This window comes from Caretta caretta, chromosome 4 (assembly GCF_965140235.1).
Source record: "Caretta caretta isolate rCarCar2 chromosome 4, rCarCar1.hap1, whole genome shotgun sequence".
Lineage (NCBI taxonomy): Eukaryota > Metazoa > Chordata > Testudines > Cheloniidae > Caretta > Caretta caretta.
Genome location: NC_134209.1, coordinates 7222982 through 7242411, shown reverse-complemented (window position 1 = coordinate 7242411; position 19430 = coordinate 7222982). Strand labels below are relative to the sequence as shown.

General features: G+C 54.9%; 1 protein-coding gene across 9 annotated transcripts in view; it reads right to left on the bottom strand.

Moving 5' to 3' along the window:
* LOC125629604 (class I histocompatibility antigen, F10 alpha chain-like) overlaps window positions 1-15665 on the bottom strand; it is a 42398-nt gene extending 26733 nt beyond the window's left edge. For 3 of the 9 annotated variants that reach the window (XM_075127390.1, XM_075127395.1, XM_075127396.1), the window contains exons 1-4: window positions 15464-15665; window positions 14427-14670; window positions 4125-4388; window positions 3159-3250 (exon numbers count right to left, since the gene is read on the bottom strand). In XM_075127390.1, coding sequence (XP_074983491.1) covers window positions 3159-3250; window positions 4125-4388; window positions 14427-14670; window positions 15464-15650 — 787 coding nt within the window. In that variant the 5' untranslated portion in view covers window positions 15651-15665. The remainder of the gene's footprint in view (window positions 1-3158; window positions 3251-4124; window positions 4389-14426; window positions 14671-15463) is intronic. The other 6 variants (XM_075127392.1, XM_075127391.1, XM_075127394.1 and 3 more) reach the window with 6 other exon arrangements.
* Window positions 15666-19430: the final 3765 nt, after the last annotated feature.

The window sequence follows — 19430 nt, the reverse complement described above, 5'->3', positions numbered from 1 at the left end:
TGGAGCCCCCTGAGTATCTGTGAGGGCCAGGCAGCGAGGCCGAGGCAGATGGGGGAGGCTGTCTGCACCTGTAACTTTTGTTCTGCGTTTTGAACAGATGGTGGCTCTGGAGGCCTTCAGGCTGTGCAGTTTGGCATCTGTTTGCTCTGAGAAGAGCAAAGTCCCTTCAAACGGAAGGTCTTGAAGAGACTGCTGGACCTTTGCCTGTAGGCCAGAGGACTGAAGTCAGGAGCCCCTTTGCATGGCCACTGGTGACGGCATAGCCCCGGCTGCCGCATTCACTCTGTTAAGGGTGGCTTGTGGGGAAGCCCTGGCCACTGCCTTCCCTTCCCCTCCCTTCCACCAGAGCAACATACTCCTGCCTGGACGCTTGAGGAAGCGAGTCTTAAAATTTCAACATGAGGTCAAAGTCATATCTGCCCAGCAGTGCCTGTTGGCTGGAGCTGTGGAGCTATAGACGCTGATAGAATACATTTTCCTACCAAAATGGTCTTGCTTTTTTGAGTCTTTTGACTTGGGGGTTTGCCCCTTACAACCCTGGCCTTTCCCTCTCATTGGCTGCCAAGGCCACCAAGGATCCGGAAGAGTGATGGGAACATACATACTCCTACCCTTTGGTGGAGACATAGTACTTCCTATCTGCCTTCTTTGACGTGGGGGGGGGGGCAGTGAGGAAGGGGTCCACCACAGGGTTTTAACTGGACCCATGATGGCCTCATTGAGAGGCAGAGCTACCTTCAATAGGGCCATTGCAGCCCAGATGTTGACCAGGCTGTTGGAGGACTTTTTAATAACCCCCACTTCCAGCCCTAAGTTTGAGGCCACCTTCTCCCATATCTCCTGGTGAGACTTGAAGTGTCCTGGGGTGGCAAAACACCCATCCCTGCCTCTTCTGAGGGGAAGGAGGCAGCCTGCACCAGCGTGGGACCTTCCTCCTCTCCTTCTGCACGAACCGGATCCCGTAGCTCCAGGTTCTGAGTGTCTGTGCCTGGCTCAATATCGTAGTCGGGATCAGCTGCTGTTTGGTGTGGTAGAGGAATCCTTCTCTCAGACACCACTGAGCAGGAGCGCCTAGACGGGGGGCCAGGCAGCGGAGGAAAACCCCAGGGGTTTCAAAAAGGCCACTGTATCTGCATGGGCCATTGCCCACTGGGCCAGGCGCTCGGAGGAACCCCCACCCCGGGACCCACCATTGCATAGGGCTGGTTGCTGGGGTTCTGGTACCAGTCCCTTGGCTGGTGCAAGATTCAAACTCCAACTTGGATGATGAGTCATCTTGTGGGGACGAGGGGGGAGTGGCACCCGTCGGCTCCAAGGGACGGTGCTGAGGATCCAGGGATCGGGCCGAGATGGGGAAGCCTGCTTCGACATAAGCAGAGAGCAAGGGGCCTGGTACCAGACGGGAGCTCAGGGCATCATGCTCCCTTCTGCTTCCCCCACTGCTGGCACTAACTCTTGTACTGCCAGCAACGGTGGTAGCGACCATGCCAGCCAGTCCCTGGCCACCGCAAACCCCTCTGGGATGGACGGCACCGCGACCCTGCTGTGCCTCTCTGCCCCTCTGGTGCCGGCGGCTGGTCGGGCACCGGACTCCACAGGGCCTGTGGACAGGGCGGAGTCGACGGTATCGCCACGGAGCAGGGGCAGAGGAGTGGCCAGACGCTGGTCGCACTCCCCGGCACTCCCCATGCTTGTCCATTCTGAGAGACGGGGAACCTCTCAGGCAACTGCTGCTTATGCTTCTTTCCTGGCCCTGGGCATGGGGAACGGTGCCAAGAGTCCCGTACAGACTCTCTCTGCAGCAGCTCTTCGTACCAGCACTGAGGTACACAGTGCCAAGTTTGACTGGCTCAGCTCCGAAGAAGGCCTGAGTGCGGCTTCCCCCAGGAGGGACTTCGGCCTGGCCTCCCTGTCCTGTTTCACATGTGCACTGAACCGGTGGCAGAGCTGACCATGATCCACAAGAGGAGTCTCATCCATGAACTTTAGACAGCTAGAGTGCTGGTCGCTCTAAGGCATGGGCTTGCCGCAGAAGGCACCAGGTTTGAAGCCCGGAGACTGAGGCTTGCCCAGTTCCAGGAGCAGAGGAAACTTCGCTATGAGAGTCCAACTAACTAGTTACACCAATCAACTAAAGTCAAAAAGTGAGAAAACAAAGGAGGGGAAAAGGGATGGAGTAACGAGAGAACCACTGAGAAGCTTAAGAAGTGCGGGGCAGCTGGTCACAGACATGCAGAGATCCCAAGCCAGGTGCCCGAGAGCACTGGGGTGGGTCAGGCCTCCCCACCCGCCCCTCTTCTCCTCCATGCTGCACTCCACAGGGATGAGCAGGATGTGGGCACCGATGGGGTCTCAGAGGGACCAGATCCCGAATTCCCCCATTTGCATGTTGGGGGCACATGCAGCTAGAGAGGGGAACACTGTTGGTGGCCAAGATGCAGGACTCAGGACAGTCTCCGGCGAGCTGGCAGCCCCAGGACTGCAAGGAGGGGGTAAATGGGGGGAGGAGGGCAGGAAGGGGCAGTCGGGACAGTGGTTGGGGAGGGGGCAATGGGGACGGAACAGCAGCTCCCCAGCGCAGGGTTAGGGGCGGGTGAGCAGAGCCCCTCTCTCAGCACTGGGGAGGCCAGTGTCCCTGTGAGCAGGTCAGGCTGGACGGGCTCAGCAGCAGGGGACCAATGGGCGAGACTAGTCAGGAGAGGGTTAAACTAGCTACAGAGGGGGCGCGCTGGGGGGCAGACACTTGGCAACCCTCCGCCCTGTCGCTTAGTCCTGGGGCAGGGCTACCAGGAACCCAGGTGTCCAGGACAGGATGGGAATTAGTTCTCATTGCTGGGATTCGAGGGGAGGTGGGGGAAAAGAGTACCACAAGGGACTGGGGACAAAGCACAATCCGGGGGCCTGGCCATGTGGCTACAGCCCCCCACATCAGGGACCGAGCAGGAAGAACGGCTCTTTACACATCTATCGATAGTGTGCAAGGGAACCAGGGGCTCCAACCAGGGGACACGGGCAGGGGTTTGTGCTGCCAGGAGTAAGGAAGCCCGGGAGTCTCTGCACGTTGCAGGGGCTGATTCTCTCACTAACTCTCCAGCCCAAGTCAATGTCAGACCCTCACTCTGCGGAGTGAAGAGGAATCTGACCTTAGATAAACTCACCTGGGAAATAAGACAAAGCGAACAATGAAGGAGGCTCACCTGTGAGCAGCTTCTCCCCAGGGCTGGGTGAATGCAGAGCTGCCTGCTCCCTGCTGGGTGAATGCAGAGCTGACTTTACTGTGCGTCTCACAATAGCGGGTGGTTTTATTAAATCCCCAGTTCCTGGACTCATGGGATTAGAGGAGAGTCTCAGCTCTCTTTTTTTACAGCACTAACATCTACTCCTTCCAGCAGCAGGGAAAACTCCAGAAATGTGTCCCCTAAAGGCTCAGACCAGAGGGCAAATAAAAATAAGCTCCAATATTATCCCCAAAATACTGACGACATTTAAGCCAAACTCAGGATTTTGGGGGCCTGACTCGTGATGTCTCAACACTTGGGGCTGCCGATACTGGGATTCCCCATCACTCGGTGTCTGGGAATTGAGACAAGACGTCCCAGAGCCCTGCTCTAGCTCTAGGGTCTGACAGCGTCACTGTCGTAGCCGAGAGGAACAAACCCCTCCGTGCAGGAATCGCTGGGTACGATTCTCTGGCCTAGGTGACCAGGAGGTCAGACTAGCCGGATCTGACGGGAACTTCTGGCAGTCGCACCTCTGCTGCTTTGCCCGGGAAATGACCACACACGAGGCGCGGGGGGGTCACCCGAAGGGCAGCAGAGGAAGCTGCAAGTGGGACTGGTAGCACAAATCTGGGGTGTTTGGGGAGGGGACAGTATGAGAGTCCCACTTTGGAGGGTGTCAAAACATGTCTTTCGCATGAACCCTCCATCCTGCAGCCCCTCCCCCCGCCCCATGTCCCTTTGTCCCCCACATTCACACGGACTCCAGCGAGAAAATGCCCCTGGGGGCTGTCCCTTCCCCCCATCCCCAACACGCATCCCCGTGTCCCTTCACCCTGTTTACATCAACCAGGCCCCCCACCCCATGTCCCTGCGTCCCTAGGTCGGGTCGTGTCCCGCACTCACCTTCGTTCTGGTTGTAGAGCTGACCCAGGGTGTTCAGACTCGAGTTGTACCATTTCTGGTAGCGCAGTCCCCACCAGGTCCTCTCGGCCCAGAACTCCGGACCCTCGTATTGCGCCATCCACACTGGGCCAGGCTCCACCCTCTGCGTCCCGCTGGTGTAGACGTAGTTGACCTGATCGTCCACGTACACAACACGGCTGAACCAGGGCAGCCCCGGGCCTGGCTCCGACACCACCGTGTCCAATACGCGCCTGGAGTGCAGGCCTGGGGGGAAAGATTGGGGGCAGGGAGGTCAGATCCAACCAGACCCTGCCAGGGAGCCCCTGGCAATACACAGGAGCGCTCCTGTGGGAGGGAGACCTGGGGAAGGGCTCACAGACCAGCCTGACCGGGGAGCAAGAGATGGTGGGGTAGGAGGAGAAAGGGAGGCAGGGCTGGAGGGGGAATGAGGAGGGGAAGGGGTGGGGACGTACGGGGTGCTGGAGCATGTGTGAGGAGGAGGGGAGTATATGGGGAGAGTGTATTGGGGGTGCAGGGAAGTGTGAAGAAGGAAAGGGGCCCAGGAGGAGGGGCAGGGCTGGAGTGCAGTGTGGGGCAGGAGGACTGGGGGATGGGAGATGCAGGAGCTGAAGCTGGGGAAGGCAAGGTGGGCAGGGGGATGTGTCCAAGCTACAGGTGGGAGCCAGGACACTGGCTGTGCACACAATTTACTATAACTTATTCAGAACATAAGAACGGCCAGATGGGGTCAGACCAAAGGTCCATCTAGCCCAGTGTCCGCCTGCCGACAGTGGCCAGTGCCAGGTGCCCCAGAGGGAATGAACAGACAGGAATCATGCCGGGATCAATCCCTTGTCGCCCCATTCCCAGCTTCTGACAAACAGAGGCTAGGGACACCATCCCTGCCTCATCGTGACTAATAGCCACTGAGACACGTGTCCTCCATAAACAAACTAACACGGCTACCGCTCTGAAACTGCACACTGAGTGCATGTTTTCAGAGAACTATCCACAATGACTCTAAGATCTCTCCTGAATGGTAACAGCTAATTTAGACCCTGTCACTTTATATGTATAGTTGGGATTATGTTTTCCAGTGTACATTACTTTGCGTTTATTCACACTGAATTTCATTTACCATTTTGTTGCCCAGTCACCCAGTTTTGTAAGATCATAGACGCATAGAAGATTAGGGTTGGAAGAGACCTCACGAGGTCATCTAGTCCAACCCCCTGCTCACAGAAGGACCAAACCCAACTAAATCATCCCAGCCAGGGCTTTGTCAAGACGGGCCTTAAAAATCTCTAAGGAAGGAGATTCCACCAGCTCCCCAGGTAACCCATTCCAGTGATTCACCATCCTCCTAGTGAATAGTGTTTCCTAATATCCAACCTAGACCTCCCCCACTGCAACATGAGACCATTGCTCCTTGTTCTGTCATCTCCCACCACTGAGAACAGCCTACCTCCATCCTCTGTGGAACCCCCTTTCAGGTAGTTGGGGCTGCTATCAAATCCCGCCTCACCCATCTCTTCTGCACACTAAATTAACACAGTTCCCTCAGCCTCTCCTCAGAAGTCATGTGCCCCAGCCCCCAATCATTTTCGTTACCCTCCACCGGAGTCTTTCCAATTTGTCCAAATCCTTTCTGTAGATGGGGAATCAAAACTGGACACAATACTCCAGATGCGGCCTCACCAGTGCCGAACAGAGGGGAACGATCACTTCCCTCGATCTGCTGGCAACGCTCCTACTCATGCAGCCCAATATGCCATTAGCCTTCTTGGCAAGAAGGGCACACTGCTGACTCATCTCCAGCTTCTCGTCCACTGTAATCCCCTTTGTAACTCTTCACAGTCTGCTTTGGTCTTCACTTATTCATGCTGTGGCTGCACACCAGGTCCCCTGTAGGGATCGGGCCCCCTGTCATGCCAGTCACTGCACAGGCCCTGCCCCACAGAGTTCACAGGCTGATCCCCCGGCCCCACAGATCCACAGGCAGGATCAGGGCCAAAGGGGATGGGGAAGGACGATAGCTCCCAAAGCGCCTGATGATGCAGAGACTGAATCCCTGATCCCTTCACCCACATGAGTGTCCCACTGACATCAGACATGGCTCAGGGGAGTTACACACACGTCTGGGGGGGGTCAGGACCTGGGGAGGCGGGGGGGCAGGCTGACGCAGGCTGGTAACTTATTTGGTCCTGTTAGTTCCTCAATGTCTCAGGGATTATTTAGTCTCAGATCCTGCAGCCTCGCAGTGTGGACCCTCACTCACTCTCACAGCCTCCTGGAGCCTTCCCTCACCTCAGTAACGTGACACACAGCGCCTGCAGGATCGGGGCCTTGCTCCCTAGTTCCTAATGGCCAGTTACAGACCAGAGGGCCGCCCCCCGTGCTGGACGCTGGACACACACAACAGGGACAGCCCTGACCTGGCTTATGTATGAGCTGAAGAACAGACGGATCTAACGGGGACAGAGCTCTCCCCTTTTCTTCCCCTCAGCTCCTCCGGCTGTGCACCAGCCACTGTCCATTTCACTCCCCTTCAGTCACAATCAGACGCCGGATCCGGCGAGCAGGGCTGCTGATGCTGCTTCTCCCTGGCTAACTAATTAAAGAGAGTCAGTGGAGCAGGGGGACTGGACCCAGGGTCTCCAACCACCCGGCTCCAGAGCCATTCTCAAGCCCCTGCTCTCTGGCCCAGTTCTACTTTTCCCCAGTGGAATAGCTCCCACAGGAGCGATGGAGGGGGCCCCACAGCAGAGTACCCCACAGCGCAGGGACTAAGGCACCCTGTGAGGTGGCAGAGCCTTGCTCAAATCCAGTCTCCCGCACAGGCAGAGGGAGCCTGAAACCAGGTGTCTCCTACCCCCCAGGTGATGCCCAAATCACTCGGTTCCTCCCACACTGTTGTGTGAGCTCATACAATATCAGGGTGGAAGGGACTTCAAGAGGTCATCTCGTCCAACCTCCAGCTCAAAACAGGATCAACCCCAACTAAATCATATCAGCCAGGGCTTTGTCAAGCCTGACTCATAGACTCTAAGGTCAGAAGGGACCATTATGATCATCTAGTCTGACCTCTGGCACAAAGCAGGCCACAGAATCTCACCCACCCACTCCTGCAATAAACCTCTCACCTATATCTGAGCTACTGAAGTCCTCAAATCACGGTTTAAAGACTTCAAGGTGCAGAGAATCCTCCACCAAGTGACCCGTGCCCCACACTGCAGAGGAAGGCGAAAAAACCCCAGGGCCTCTGCCACTCTGCCCTGGAGGAAAATTCCTTCCCAACCCCAATTATGGCAATCAGCTAAACCCTGAACATGTGGGAAAGACTCACGAGCCAGATACCCAGGAAAGAATTCTCTGTAGTAACTCAGATCCCCCGCAACATCCCATCACAGGCCATTGGGCCTATTTACCACTAGTAGACAAAGATCAATTAATAGCCAAAATCATGTTATCCCATCATATCATCTCCTCCATAAACTTATTGAGTTTAATCTTGAAGCCAGATAGGTCTTTTGCCCCCGCTGCTTCCCTTGGAAGGCTGTTCCAGAACTTCACTCCTCTGATGGTTCGAAACCTTCATCTAATTTCAAGTCTAAACTTCCCAGTGACCAGTTTATAGCCATTTGTTCTTGGGTCCACATTGGTACTGAGCTTAAATAATTCCTCTCCCTCTCCGGTATTTATCCCTCTGATATATTTAGAGAGAGCAATCATATCTCTCCTCAGCTTTCTTTTGGTTAGGCTAAACAAGCCAAGCTCCTTGAGTCTCCTTTCATAAGACAGGTTTTCCATTCCTCGGATCATCCTAGTAGCCCTTCTCTGTACCTGTTCGAGTTTCAATTCATCCTTCCTAAACATGGGAGACCAGAACTGCACACAGTATTCCAGGTGAGGTCTCACCAGTGCCTTGTATAATGGTACTAAAACCTCCTTATCTCGACTGGAAATACCTCGACTGGTGCACCGAAGACCGCATTAGCTTTTTTCACGGCCATATCACATTGGCGGCTCATAGTCATCCTGTGGTCAACCAGTACTCCAAGGTCCTTTCCCTCCTCCGTTACTTCTAATTGATATGTTCCCAGCTTATAACTAAAATTCTTGTTATTAATCCCTAAATGCATGACCTTACACTTCCCATGATTAAATTTCATCCTATTAATATCACTCCAGTTTACAAGATCACACAGATCTTCCTGTATGATATCCCGGTCCTTCTCTAAATTGGCAATACCTCCCAGCTTTGTGTCATCCGCAAACTTTATTAGCACACTCCCACTTTTTGTGCCGAAATCAGTAATAAGATTAAATAAGACTGGTCCCAAAACCGATCCCTGAGGAACTCCACTGGTAACCTCCCTCTAGCCTGACATTTCACCTTTCAGCAGGACCCGCTATAATCTCCCTGTTAACCATTTCCTTATCCATCTTTCAATTTTCATATTGATCCCCATCTTTGCCAGTTTAACCAATAATTCCCCATGTGGCACCATATCAAACGTCTTCCTGAAATCTTGGTCAATTAGATCCACTGTGTTTCCTTTGTCTAAAAAATCTGTTACTTTCTCAAAGAAGGAGATCAGGTTCGTTTGGCATGATCTACCTTTTGTAAAACCATCTTGTATTTTGTCCCATTTACCACTGACCTCAATGTCCTTAACTACTTTCTCCTTCAAAAATTTTTCCAAGACCTTGCATACTGCAGATGTCAAACTAACAGGCCTGTAGTTATCCAGATCACGTTTTTTTCTCCTTTCTTAAAAATAGCTCACTCCTCACCAAAAACAAATCTAGAATGGCACCCCCTCTTGTCGGTTCAGCAACTACTTGATGAAGGAATCGATCGGCTATCGCATCTAGGAACATCTGAGCCCGATTATTATTAGTAGCACTTGTCCTCCAGTCTATATCTGGGAAGTTAAAGTCTCCCATGATCACGCAGTTCCCATTAGTATTTACTTCATTAAAAACATTATAGAGGTCTCTATCCATATCCAAATCAGATCCCGGTGGTCTATAGCACACTCCAAGCACTATCCCAGGGGAGGCTCTAGTAGCTTTCTTTCCCAATGTGATTTCTGACCTTAAAAACCTCTAAGGAAGGAGATTCCACCACCTCCCTAGGTAACCCATTCCAGTGCTTCACCATCCTCCTAGTGAAAGTGTTTCCTAATATCCAACCTAGACCACCCCCACTGCAATTTGAGACCATTGCTCCTTGTTCTGTCATCTGCCACCACTGAGAACAGTCTAGATCCATCCTCCTTGTAACCCCCTTTCAGGTAGTTGAAAGCAGCTATCAAATTCCTCCTCATTCTTCTCTTCTGCAGACTAAATAATCCCAGTTCCCTCAGCCTCTCCTCATAAATCATGTACTCCAGCCCCCTAATCATTTTTGTTGCCCTCCGCTGGACTCTTTCCAATTTATCCACATCCTTCTTGTAGTGTGGGGCCCAAAACTGGACACAGGACTCCAGATGAGGCCTCACCAATGTCGAATAGAGGGGAATGATCACGTCCCTCGACCTGCTGGCAATGCTCCTACTTATACAGCCCAAAATGCCGTTTGCCCTTGTTGCCAAGCAGGGCACACTGTTGACTCATATCCAGCTTCTTGTCCACTGTAACCCTTAGGTCCTTTTCTGCAGAACTGCTGCCTAGCTACTCGGTCCCTAGTCTGTACCAGTGCATGGGATTCTTACTTCCTAAGTGCAGGACTCTGCATTTGTCCTTGTTGAACCTCATCAGATTTCCTTTGGCCCAATCCTCTAATTTGTCTTGGTCACTCTGTATCCTATCCCTACCCTCCAGCATAACTACCACTCCTCCCAGTTTAGTGTCATCTGCAAACTTGCTGAGGGTGCAATCCACGCCATCCTCCAGACCATTCATGAAGATATTGAACAAAACCGGCCCCAGGACTGACCCTTGGGGCACTCCACTTGATACAGGCTGCCAACAAGACATGGAGCCATTGATCGCTACCCATTGGGCCAGATGATCTAGCCAGCTTTCTGTCCACCTTATAGTCAATTCATCCAGCCCACACTTCTTTAACTTGCTGGCAAGATACTGTGGGAGACCGTATCAAAAGCTTTGCTGAAGTCAAGGAATAAGACGTCCATTGCTATCCCCTCATCCACAGAGCCAGTTATCTCATTATAAAAGGCAGTTAGGTTAATCAGGCATGACTTGCCCTTGGTGAATCCATGCTGACTGTTCCTGATCACTTTTCCTCTCCTCTAAGTGCTTCAGAATTGATTCCTTGAGGGCCTGCTCCATGATTTTTCCACGGACTGAGGTGAGGCTGACTGGCCTGCAGCGTGGGGCCCACAACTGTGAACACTGGGGGGCCTGATTCTGGGATTTAGGCACCTTAGCCCCTTTATGGCTCTAGCCCTTGGACACTGAAGTGATGGGAGCAACAGGGACACTACGGATCAAAGTCTGATCCCGCTCCTGCCTCTCAGAGATCTGGCTCCCTGCCTCGACACTGCCCTGCAGCGGCCTCTGCTCCCCACTCGCCTGCTGCTTCCAGCCACTCCCTCTCCCCTCCTCACTCCATCTCTTCTTTTACAGGGCCCTGCACTTAATTTCTCTCTTTTCCTCTCTCCACGCTGCTGTCATCTGCCATCCACCCCGCTCCTCCCCTCAGTCACCCTCCCTGGTCCCCACCCCAGATCTCCCTCCCTTTCCTCAGCTTCCCACACTCGTCCTCAGTAACTTCAGCTTCCAAGGCGATGGCCCATCCGACCCTCTGCTCCCCATCTCCTCACCCTTCCCTCTGCATTCACCTGGCTGCCCTGGGTCAGCTCCCCGACTCTCCAGAAGGGCCATGCACTGGACTTGGGTTCACCAAGCCCTGCTCTCTGAACTCTCCGGTGCAGACTCCTCTGCTCCGATCATCACCTGGTCTTTCTCAGCATCATCCACCAATCACCTCTCCCCATGATTTGTAATGTGTGTGCCTCAGTTTCCCCTATAAGCTGCATGGTTATCAAGGTGGGGGAAAAGGTTGTTTATGCTGCAGAGATCCAGGTGTGACTGATGCCTCACTATCTGGGGTCTGAGCCCCATGCTGATGGGGAGTCCCAGAAGACAACTGCCTGGACGTTTGGCACCAAGCAACTAATGACGATGGATGACCCATTCTCTGTAGGAAGCCAACCAGCTGGAAAACAAAGAGCCGAAGACGAGTCCAGATGACAATGTTTGGCAGAAACAAGAACAAAAGACTAAGGAGGGGCCCCTTGGGGCTAAGTGTGGGCTGCTGGAGGGAGGAGAAGCTTCTGGACTGGAACAAAAGAGAAAGTTCTGGACAGACCCAGATGGACTTGCTGTAACTTTCCATTCTCTAATGGTTAGGTTAAGTTTAGAGGAGAGAGCAACAAGAGTGATGTCGTGGTGGGCTTGTGCTATAGACCACCAGATCAGGAGGATGAGGTAGACGAGGTTTTCTTCAGACAACTAACAAGTTTCCAGATCACAGGCCCTGGTTCTCATGGGGGACTTCAATCACCCTGACATCTGCTGGGAGAGCAATACAGCAGTGCATAGTCAATCCAGGAAGTTTTTGGAGAGTGTTGGGAACAACTTCCTGGTGCAAGTGCTGGAGGAACCAACTAGGGGCCCTCCTCCTCTTGACCTGCTCACCAACAAGGAAGAATTGGTAGAGGAAGTAGAAGTGGGTGGCAACCTAGGCAGCAGTGACCATGAGATGGTCGAGTTCAGGATCCTGACAAAAGGAAGAAAGAAGAGCAGCAGAATACAGACCCTGGATTTCAGAAAAGCAGATTTTGACTCCCTCAGGGAATTGATGGGCAGGATCCCCTGAGAGGCTAATATGAAGGGGAAAGGAGTCCAGGAGAGCTGGCTGTATTTTAAAGAAGCCTTATTGAGGGCACAGGAAGAAACCATCCCGATGTGCAGAAAGAATGGCAAATATGGCAGGCGACCAGCTTGGCTTCACAGTGAAAATCTTCGGTAAACTTAAATACAAAAAGGAAGCTTACAAGAAGTGGAAACTAGATGACTAGGGAGGAGTATAACCATATTGCTCGAGCATGCAGGGGTGTAATCAGGAAGGCCAAAGCACAATTGGAGTTGCAGCTAGCAAGGGATGTGAAGGGTAAGAAGACGGGTTTCTACAGGTATGTTAGCAACAAGAAGGCGGTCAGGGAAAGTGTGGGACTCTTACTGAATGGAGGAGGCAACTTAGTGACAGATGATGTAGAAAAAGTTGAAGTACTCACAATGCTTTTTCTGCCCGTCTTCACAGACAAGGTCAGCTCCCAGACTGCTGCACTTGGCAGCAGAGTATGGGGAGGAGGTGAGAAGCCCTCAATGGTGAAAAGAACAGGTTAAGGACTATTTAGAAAAGCTGGACATGCACAAGTCCATAGAGTCGGATCTAGTGCCTCCAAGGGTGCCGAGAGAGTTGGCTGATGTGATTGCAGAGTCATTGGCCATTATCCTTGAAAACCTGAGGCCATTGGGATGAGGTGCCGGACGACTGGAAAAAGGTAAATATAGTGTCCATCTTTAAAAAAGGGAAGAACAAGAACACAGGGAACTACAGACCTGTCAGCCTCACTTCAGTCCCTGGAAAAATCATGGAGCAGAGCTTCAAGGAATCCATTTTGAAGCACTTGGAGGAGAGGAAGCTGATCAGGAACAGTCAACATGGATTCACCAAGAGCAAGTCATGCCTGACCAACCTGATTGCCTTCTATGATGAGAGCACTGGCTCTGTGGATATGGGGAAACCAGTGGACGTGTTATTCCTTGACTTTAGCAAAGCTTTTGATACGGTCTCCCACAGTATTCTTGTCAGCAAATTAAAGAAGTATGGATTGGATGAATGGACTATAAGGTGGCTAGAAAGCTAGCTAGATCGTCGGGCTCAACGAGTAGGGATCAACGGCTCGATGTCTAGCTGGCAGCCGGTATCAAGCAGAGTGCCCCAGGGGTCAGTCCTGGGGCCGGTTTTGTTCAACATCTTTATTAATGATCTGGATGATGGGATGGATTGCACCGTCAGAAAGTTTGTGGATGACACTAAGGTAGTGGGATAGGTAGATATGCTGGAGGGTAGGCACAGGGTCCAGAGTGACCAAGACAAATTAGAGGATTGGGCCAAAAGAAATCTGATGAGGTTCAACAAGGACAAGTGCAGAGTCCTGCACTTAGGATGGAAGCATCCCATGCACCGCAACAGGCTGCGGACCGACTGGCTAAGTGGCAATTCTCCAGAAAAGGACCGGGGGATGACAGTGCATGGGAAGCTGGAGATGAGTCAGCGGTGTGCCCTTGTTGCCAAGAAGGCCAACGGCATACTGGGCTGCATTAGTCGGAGCATTGCCAGCAGATCGAGGGAAGAGATTATTCCCCTCTATGCGGCACTGGTGAGGCCACATCTGGAGTATTGCGGCCAGTTTTGGTCCCCCCCCCACTAAACAAAGGACGTGGACAAATTGGATAGAGTCCAGTGGAGGGCAACGAAAATGACTAGGGGGCTGGGGCACATGACTTATGAGGAGAGGCTGAGAGAACTGGGGTTATTTAGTCTGCAGAAGAAAAGAGTGAGGGGAGAATTTGACAGCAGCCTTCAACTACCTGAAGGGGAGTTCCAAAAAGGAAGGAGCTCAGCTGTTCTCAGTGGTGGCAGAAGACACAACAAGGAGCAATGGTCTCAAGTTGCAGTGGGGGAGATCTAGGTTGGATATTAGGAAACACTATTTCACTAGGAGGGTGGTGAAGCACTGGAATGGATTACCTAGGGAGGTGGTGGAATCTCCCTCCTTAGAGGTTTTTAAGGTCCAGCTTGACAAAGCCCTGGCTGGGATGATTTAGTTGGGGATTGGTCCTGCTTTGAGCAGGGGGTTGGACTAGATGACCTCCTGAGGTCTCTTCCAACCCATGTCTTCCATGGTCCTATGATCCTGTAGGGCCAGGCTGCACCGGGGCCTAACCCTCTTTAAGTCAAAACAAGCCTGTTACTGAGGTGACACAAGAGCACCAATGCGCCTTAAACCATTTCAAACAAACCCCAAACCACCCCGCTGCCTCACCCAGCTCAATACGGGCTGCTGAGCTCCCCAGGGCCTGAGCTGCTGCCTCCTGGGGCACAAGGAAGATTCAAGTCCACGCCTGGAAAAGCAGGATGGGCCTTCCCCTCTCCTCACCGCACCCTGCAGGGATCCGGAAGCTCTTTCTCCGGCAGGTTCAGGAGACCCCAACCGCACAAACGCAGCAGCTGTTCTGGGCTCTGCCGCGGGAGCTCACCTCGCCCAAACGAAGACCCGACTAACGCACAGATCCAGGGGCTCCAAACTCTCCCCCGCCCCGGGGCGCCAACACGCGGCCAGAGAGAGAGCGGGGTTGACATCTCCTCCCTGGGATGACGCCTCGAAGGACCTGCTTCCAGGACAGACAGGACCCATTGGGGACGGTGGGTGCGAGGAGACTGGTGCTGACGGAGCCCGGCTGGACGGAGCCGAGGACAAGCCGCACGCGGGAGTCCCGGGCCCTGGGGTGACACCCGGCGTGAGGAACCGTCTGGGAGCCATTAAAGGTCCGAGAGACCCGAGAAGCCTTTTCCCGTCACTGAACCCTGGTCTGTCTGGGGGTCAATTTACTCCCCCGCTAACCCTCAGCCCGGCTCTGCCCACAGGACGCGGGTCTGAGCGCCCCGCCCGGCCCGGAGACGCGGGCAGGGACCCAGCCTGGGCAGCGCCTGGCCGCGGGGATGCCCCGCAGCCCGGGAGCCGCACGGGGCCGCGAGGGGCTCGTCGGCGGGTGCAGCACCCATGGGTGCCGGTCCGAGCGGGGCCGCACCCCCCGGCTGGGGGCGGTCGGCGGGAGACGCCGGGGTCACCGCTCGGGTCAGGGGCGCTCCGCCCCCCACGGCACATTGTCCCCGCAGCCCCCGGCAGCGCCGGGCACAAGGGGGCCAGGACCCCCCCCCGGTCACTATAGCAACGTCACTGATCCCTGTCAGCGACCGCTCAGTGCCGGGGGGGCGCGGGGGGGTCTCCCGACACCTCTGAACGCAGAGCCCAGAACCGCCCCCCCCCGGCACCCAGCTCCCCCCAGCCCGGCTGCCCCCGTCCTGCCCCCCCCCGGCACCCAGCTCCCCCCAGCCCGGCTGCCCCCGTCCTGCCCCCCCCCCGGCACCCAGCTCCCCCCAGCCCGGCTGCCCCCGTCCTGCCCCCCCCCCCGGCACCCAGCTCCCCCCAGCCCGGCTGCCCCCGTCCTGCCCCCCCCCCGGCACCCAGCTCCCCCCAGCCCGGCTGCCCTCGTCCTGCCCCCCCGATGCTCACGGGATCGGGCCCCCGGCAGGGCTGCAGCCCCCAGCAGCGGCAGCAGGAGGCGCAGCGCCAGCGCCAGGCCCGGACCCCCCGCAGCGCGGCCGGACGCGGCCCCGGGACCCGAGAACGCCGCGGGGGGCGGAGCCCGCTCCTGCCCCGGGAGCCTCCGGCCTGCAGGGATTGGCTGGGGAGGGGGCATTCCGCCAATCGCGACGCGGAGACCCGGTTTCGTCACCAGTCGCTGGGCAGATCCCGGCGGGGCCGGCAGGCGAAGGGAAAGCGAAAGTCCGAGCGGGAGAGGAGGGGCGGGTGCAGCGCGGGACCCGAGAACGCCGCGGGGGGCGGAGCCAGCTCCTGCCCCCGAGCATCCCGCCAATCGCGACGCGGAGGCCCGGTGCCGTCACCAGTCGCTGGGCAGAGCCCGGCGGGGGCGGGGCCGGCAGGCAGTCCGAGCGGGCGGAGGGTTCGGCGCGGCGGGGACCGTGGCCTCGGGGCTGCCCGGCCCGGAGCCGCGACTCGCTCCCCGGCCGAGGTCGCTGTTCCATGGAGGCCGGGGCTGGAGCCCGGGGGGGGCCGGCGGGAGAGGGGGGGTCACAGCCCGGGCCGGGCCCCGCCCCCGGCCGGGGACCCCCCCGAGCCTCCAGGGGCCCCGCAGCCCGCGGGGGACGGGCCGCGGCAGCTCGGGCTCCGGTCGGTCCGGGGGCCCCGGGGCCGGGGCTCTCGCCGCTCTCCCGGAGCTCGGCCGCTGCTCCGGCCGGCGAGGGGCTCGAACCGCTCCGCGGGGCCGGTGAACGAAGCGCTCGCCGCCGCTCTCCCCTTGGGGGAGTGAGACACGGTCATCCCGGCACCTCCCTGGGCATGGGGAGAGGAGTCCGGGCCCCAGCCCCCTGCTCTACCCCCTAGACCCCACTTCCCTCCCGGAGCAAGGGAGAGAACCCAGGAGTCCGGGCTCCAGCCCCCTGCTCTACCCCCTAGACCCCACTTCCCTCCCGGAGCAAGGGAGAGAACCCAGGAGTCCGGGCTCCAGCCCCCTGATCTAGGCACAGGCAGATGATGACCTAACCCCTTTGTTTTCTCTGCTTTTGCCGGTCACTCGGCTGTTTACATCATTTCTGGGAACTCTTTTTGGTGCGTCTCCTCCTCTGGCGGGGAGAGGAGGTTCCGAGGCTCTGGGGCCTGGGAAGGTTGCCCCATGCTGCAGTAGGGTCACTGTGGGCGTTAGTATCACTGGGTTTTGGATCCTGCCCTGGGCTGGTCTCTCGTGGTCCGGGGAGCCAGGCTCATGGGAAACTTCCCCATCTGGGATGCTGTCAAGGCGGATTCCCCACTGGCACTTCGAGCGCAGAAGGCCGGGATCCACAAGGTCTCTACACATTAATACTGGCCACTCCAGGCTTGTATTAAACTCCCTCGGTTCCAGATCCCCCTGGCCTTGGGCTGGGAAATGCTGCCACCAAATGCAGAACCCCTCTGAGAGCCCAGGAAGGCACATTCGGGAATTCTTTCCTGTGGGGTACCCCCAAGCTCTTCCACAACCCCCCCCCCCCCCCCGCAACCCCCAGGGAAGAGCTGAGAAAAGGAAAAGAAAAAGAAATCAGCTGTTGCCAGCAACTAACTGAAAAATGTGCACGGACCTCTAAAGACACAGAAATCCAAGCATGGTCTTCACAAATGTAAATTTTATTAAGACAGAAATAAAGAACAAGCATGTGGAGACTCAGGCAGTTGCTAGATATTAAAAGAGCAGCTGCAAGGATTCAGCACCAAGAGTGATGTTCTTGGGGTCCAGCTTAAAGGTTACAAAAACCCCTGCGCTTCAGGGCAGGGGAAAGCAAGTCACAAAGTTCCATGAAAGTGCCCTTACGCACGCAAAAGTTTTGCAGCCACTGGGAATCGTCCCAGACCTGCAACACTATGCGGTCCCACCAGTCTGTGCTTGTTTCCCGGGCCCAGAATCGGCGTTCCACCGCATGAACCTGCCCCATTAGCACCATGGTGCACCATGATGGGTAACGCGTGTGGTATTTAATGTGATCCTAATTGCCCAAGTGAGCTGAGCAGGCTCCATGCTTGCCGTGGTATGGCGTCCGCACAGGTAACTCAAGAAAAAAGGCGCAAAACGATTGTCTGCTGTTGCTTTCACGGAGGGAGGGAGGGAACGGGGGCCTGACGATATGGACCCAGAACCCCCCGTGACAATGTTTTAGCCCCATCAGGCATTGGGATCTCAACCCAGAATTCCAATGGGCAGCGGAGACTGCGGGAACTGCGGGATAGCCACCCACAGTGCAACGCTCCGGAAGTCGACGCTAGCCTCGGTCCTGTGGAAGCACTCCGCCGAGTGAATGCACTTAATGCACTTAGAGCATTTTCTGTGGGGACACACACAAATCGACTATCTAAAAAGGATTTCTAAAAAAACGACTTCTATAAATTCGACCTAATTTCGTAGTGTAGACATACCCTTAGAATTTAGTAAATAATCTAGCTAGGTATGTGTCAGATTATGATTTCTTTAAATGGCTGAGAAAATAGCTGTGCTGAAGAGAATGAATATTCCTGTCTGTGTGTCTTTTTTGTAACTTAAGGTTTTGCCTAGAGGGATTCTTTATGTTTTGAATCTAATTACCCTGTAAGGTATCTACCATCCTGATTTTACAGAGGTGACCCCCTTTTTTTTTTTTTTACTGTTTCTTTTATTAAAATGTTTCTTTTCAAGAACTGAATGCTTTTTTCATTGTTCTAAGATCCAAGGGCTTGGGTCTGTGGTCACCTATGCAAATTGGTGAGGATTTTTACCAAACCTTCCCCAGGAAGTGGGGTGCAAGAGTTGGGAGGATTTTGCGGGGAAAGACGTTTCCAAACAACGCTTTCCCAGTAACCCAGATAAACGTTTGGTGGTGGCAGTGGAAGTCCAAGGGCAAAGGGTAAAATAGTTTGTACCTTAGGGAAGTTTTATCCTAAGCTGGTAAGAGTAAGCTAAGGAGGTTTTCATGCAAGTCCCCACATCTGTACCCTAGAGTTCAGAGTGGGGAAGGAACCTTAACACCAGTGGATGCATCCGATGAAGTGGGTTTTAGCCCATGAAAGTTTATGCCCAAATACGTTTGTTAGTCTCTAAGGTGCCAGAAGTACTCCTCATTTTTTGGGGGGTTTTGCTGATACAGACTAACACGGCTACCACTCTGAAATAAATTAGTGCTTCTCTCCCCAAAATAGATCTGTAAGCACAAAGAACACCCTGGAGGCCAGGCCTTTAAACGATAGGAAACATCAGAGTTAAGGTGACGTGTATATACTTCGTGTAGTGCTGTTGTGCATGTGTGTTATGATACAGACTCACAAGTGTGGCCTTGGGGTCAATTCCCTGCCCCCCACAGCATGAATTTCCTCCAGACTCCCAAGGGAAGTGGTGCTTCTTCCATCCCTTGATGAGATGCCTTTCTGGAGTCTGCTTTGGTCCAAAACTCGCGACTGTGCCATGCAGGAGGCCTGTGATGTGTAGGGGGCCAGATGAGATGATCTAAGAGTCTCTTCTGGCCTTCAAGTCTCCAAACCTCTGCAAAACCGAGTGCGGCACATTGAGCATCCTCTGATGGTTCCACGTGTGGCCTGCGTGAACCCTTGCACGACCACTGAGTGTGTGGGGGTGACCCAGGGGGAGCAGCTCAAACACGCACAGGAGCTGGCTCGGGGCAGGACATGAGCCCTGCAGGGCAGGGGTGGGGGTGGCAGTGACATCACAAGGGCCTTTTGCAGCACTCAGCTGATTGGTGAAAGGCGGTTGGGAGGCGGTGACCTCACAGAGAGTCCACGACAACGGCCAGAGAGGACAGGCTGCAGGGCAGGGGGATCTCAGAGACCCCCGGGGCTTTGCTGCAGGGAGTCTCCTTCTTGAGGTGTCTCCTTGAGGACTGAGAGAGAATTCAGGGTCTCGTATGTGAGCGCGAGGTGGAGCCTCTCTGGAGTTTTCTCCCTT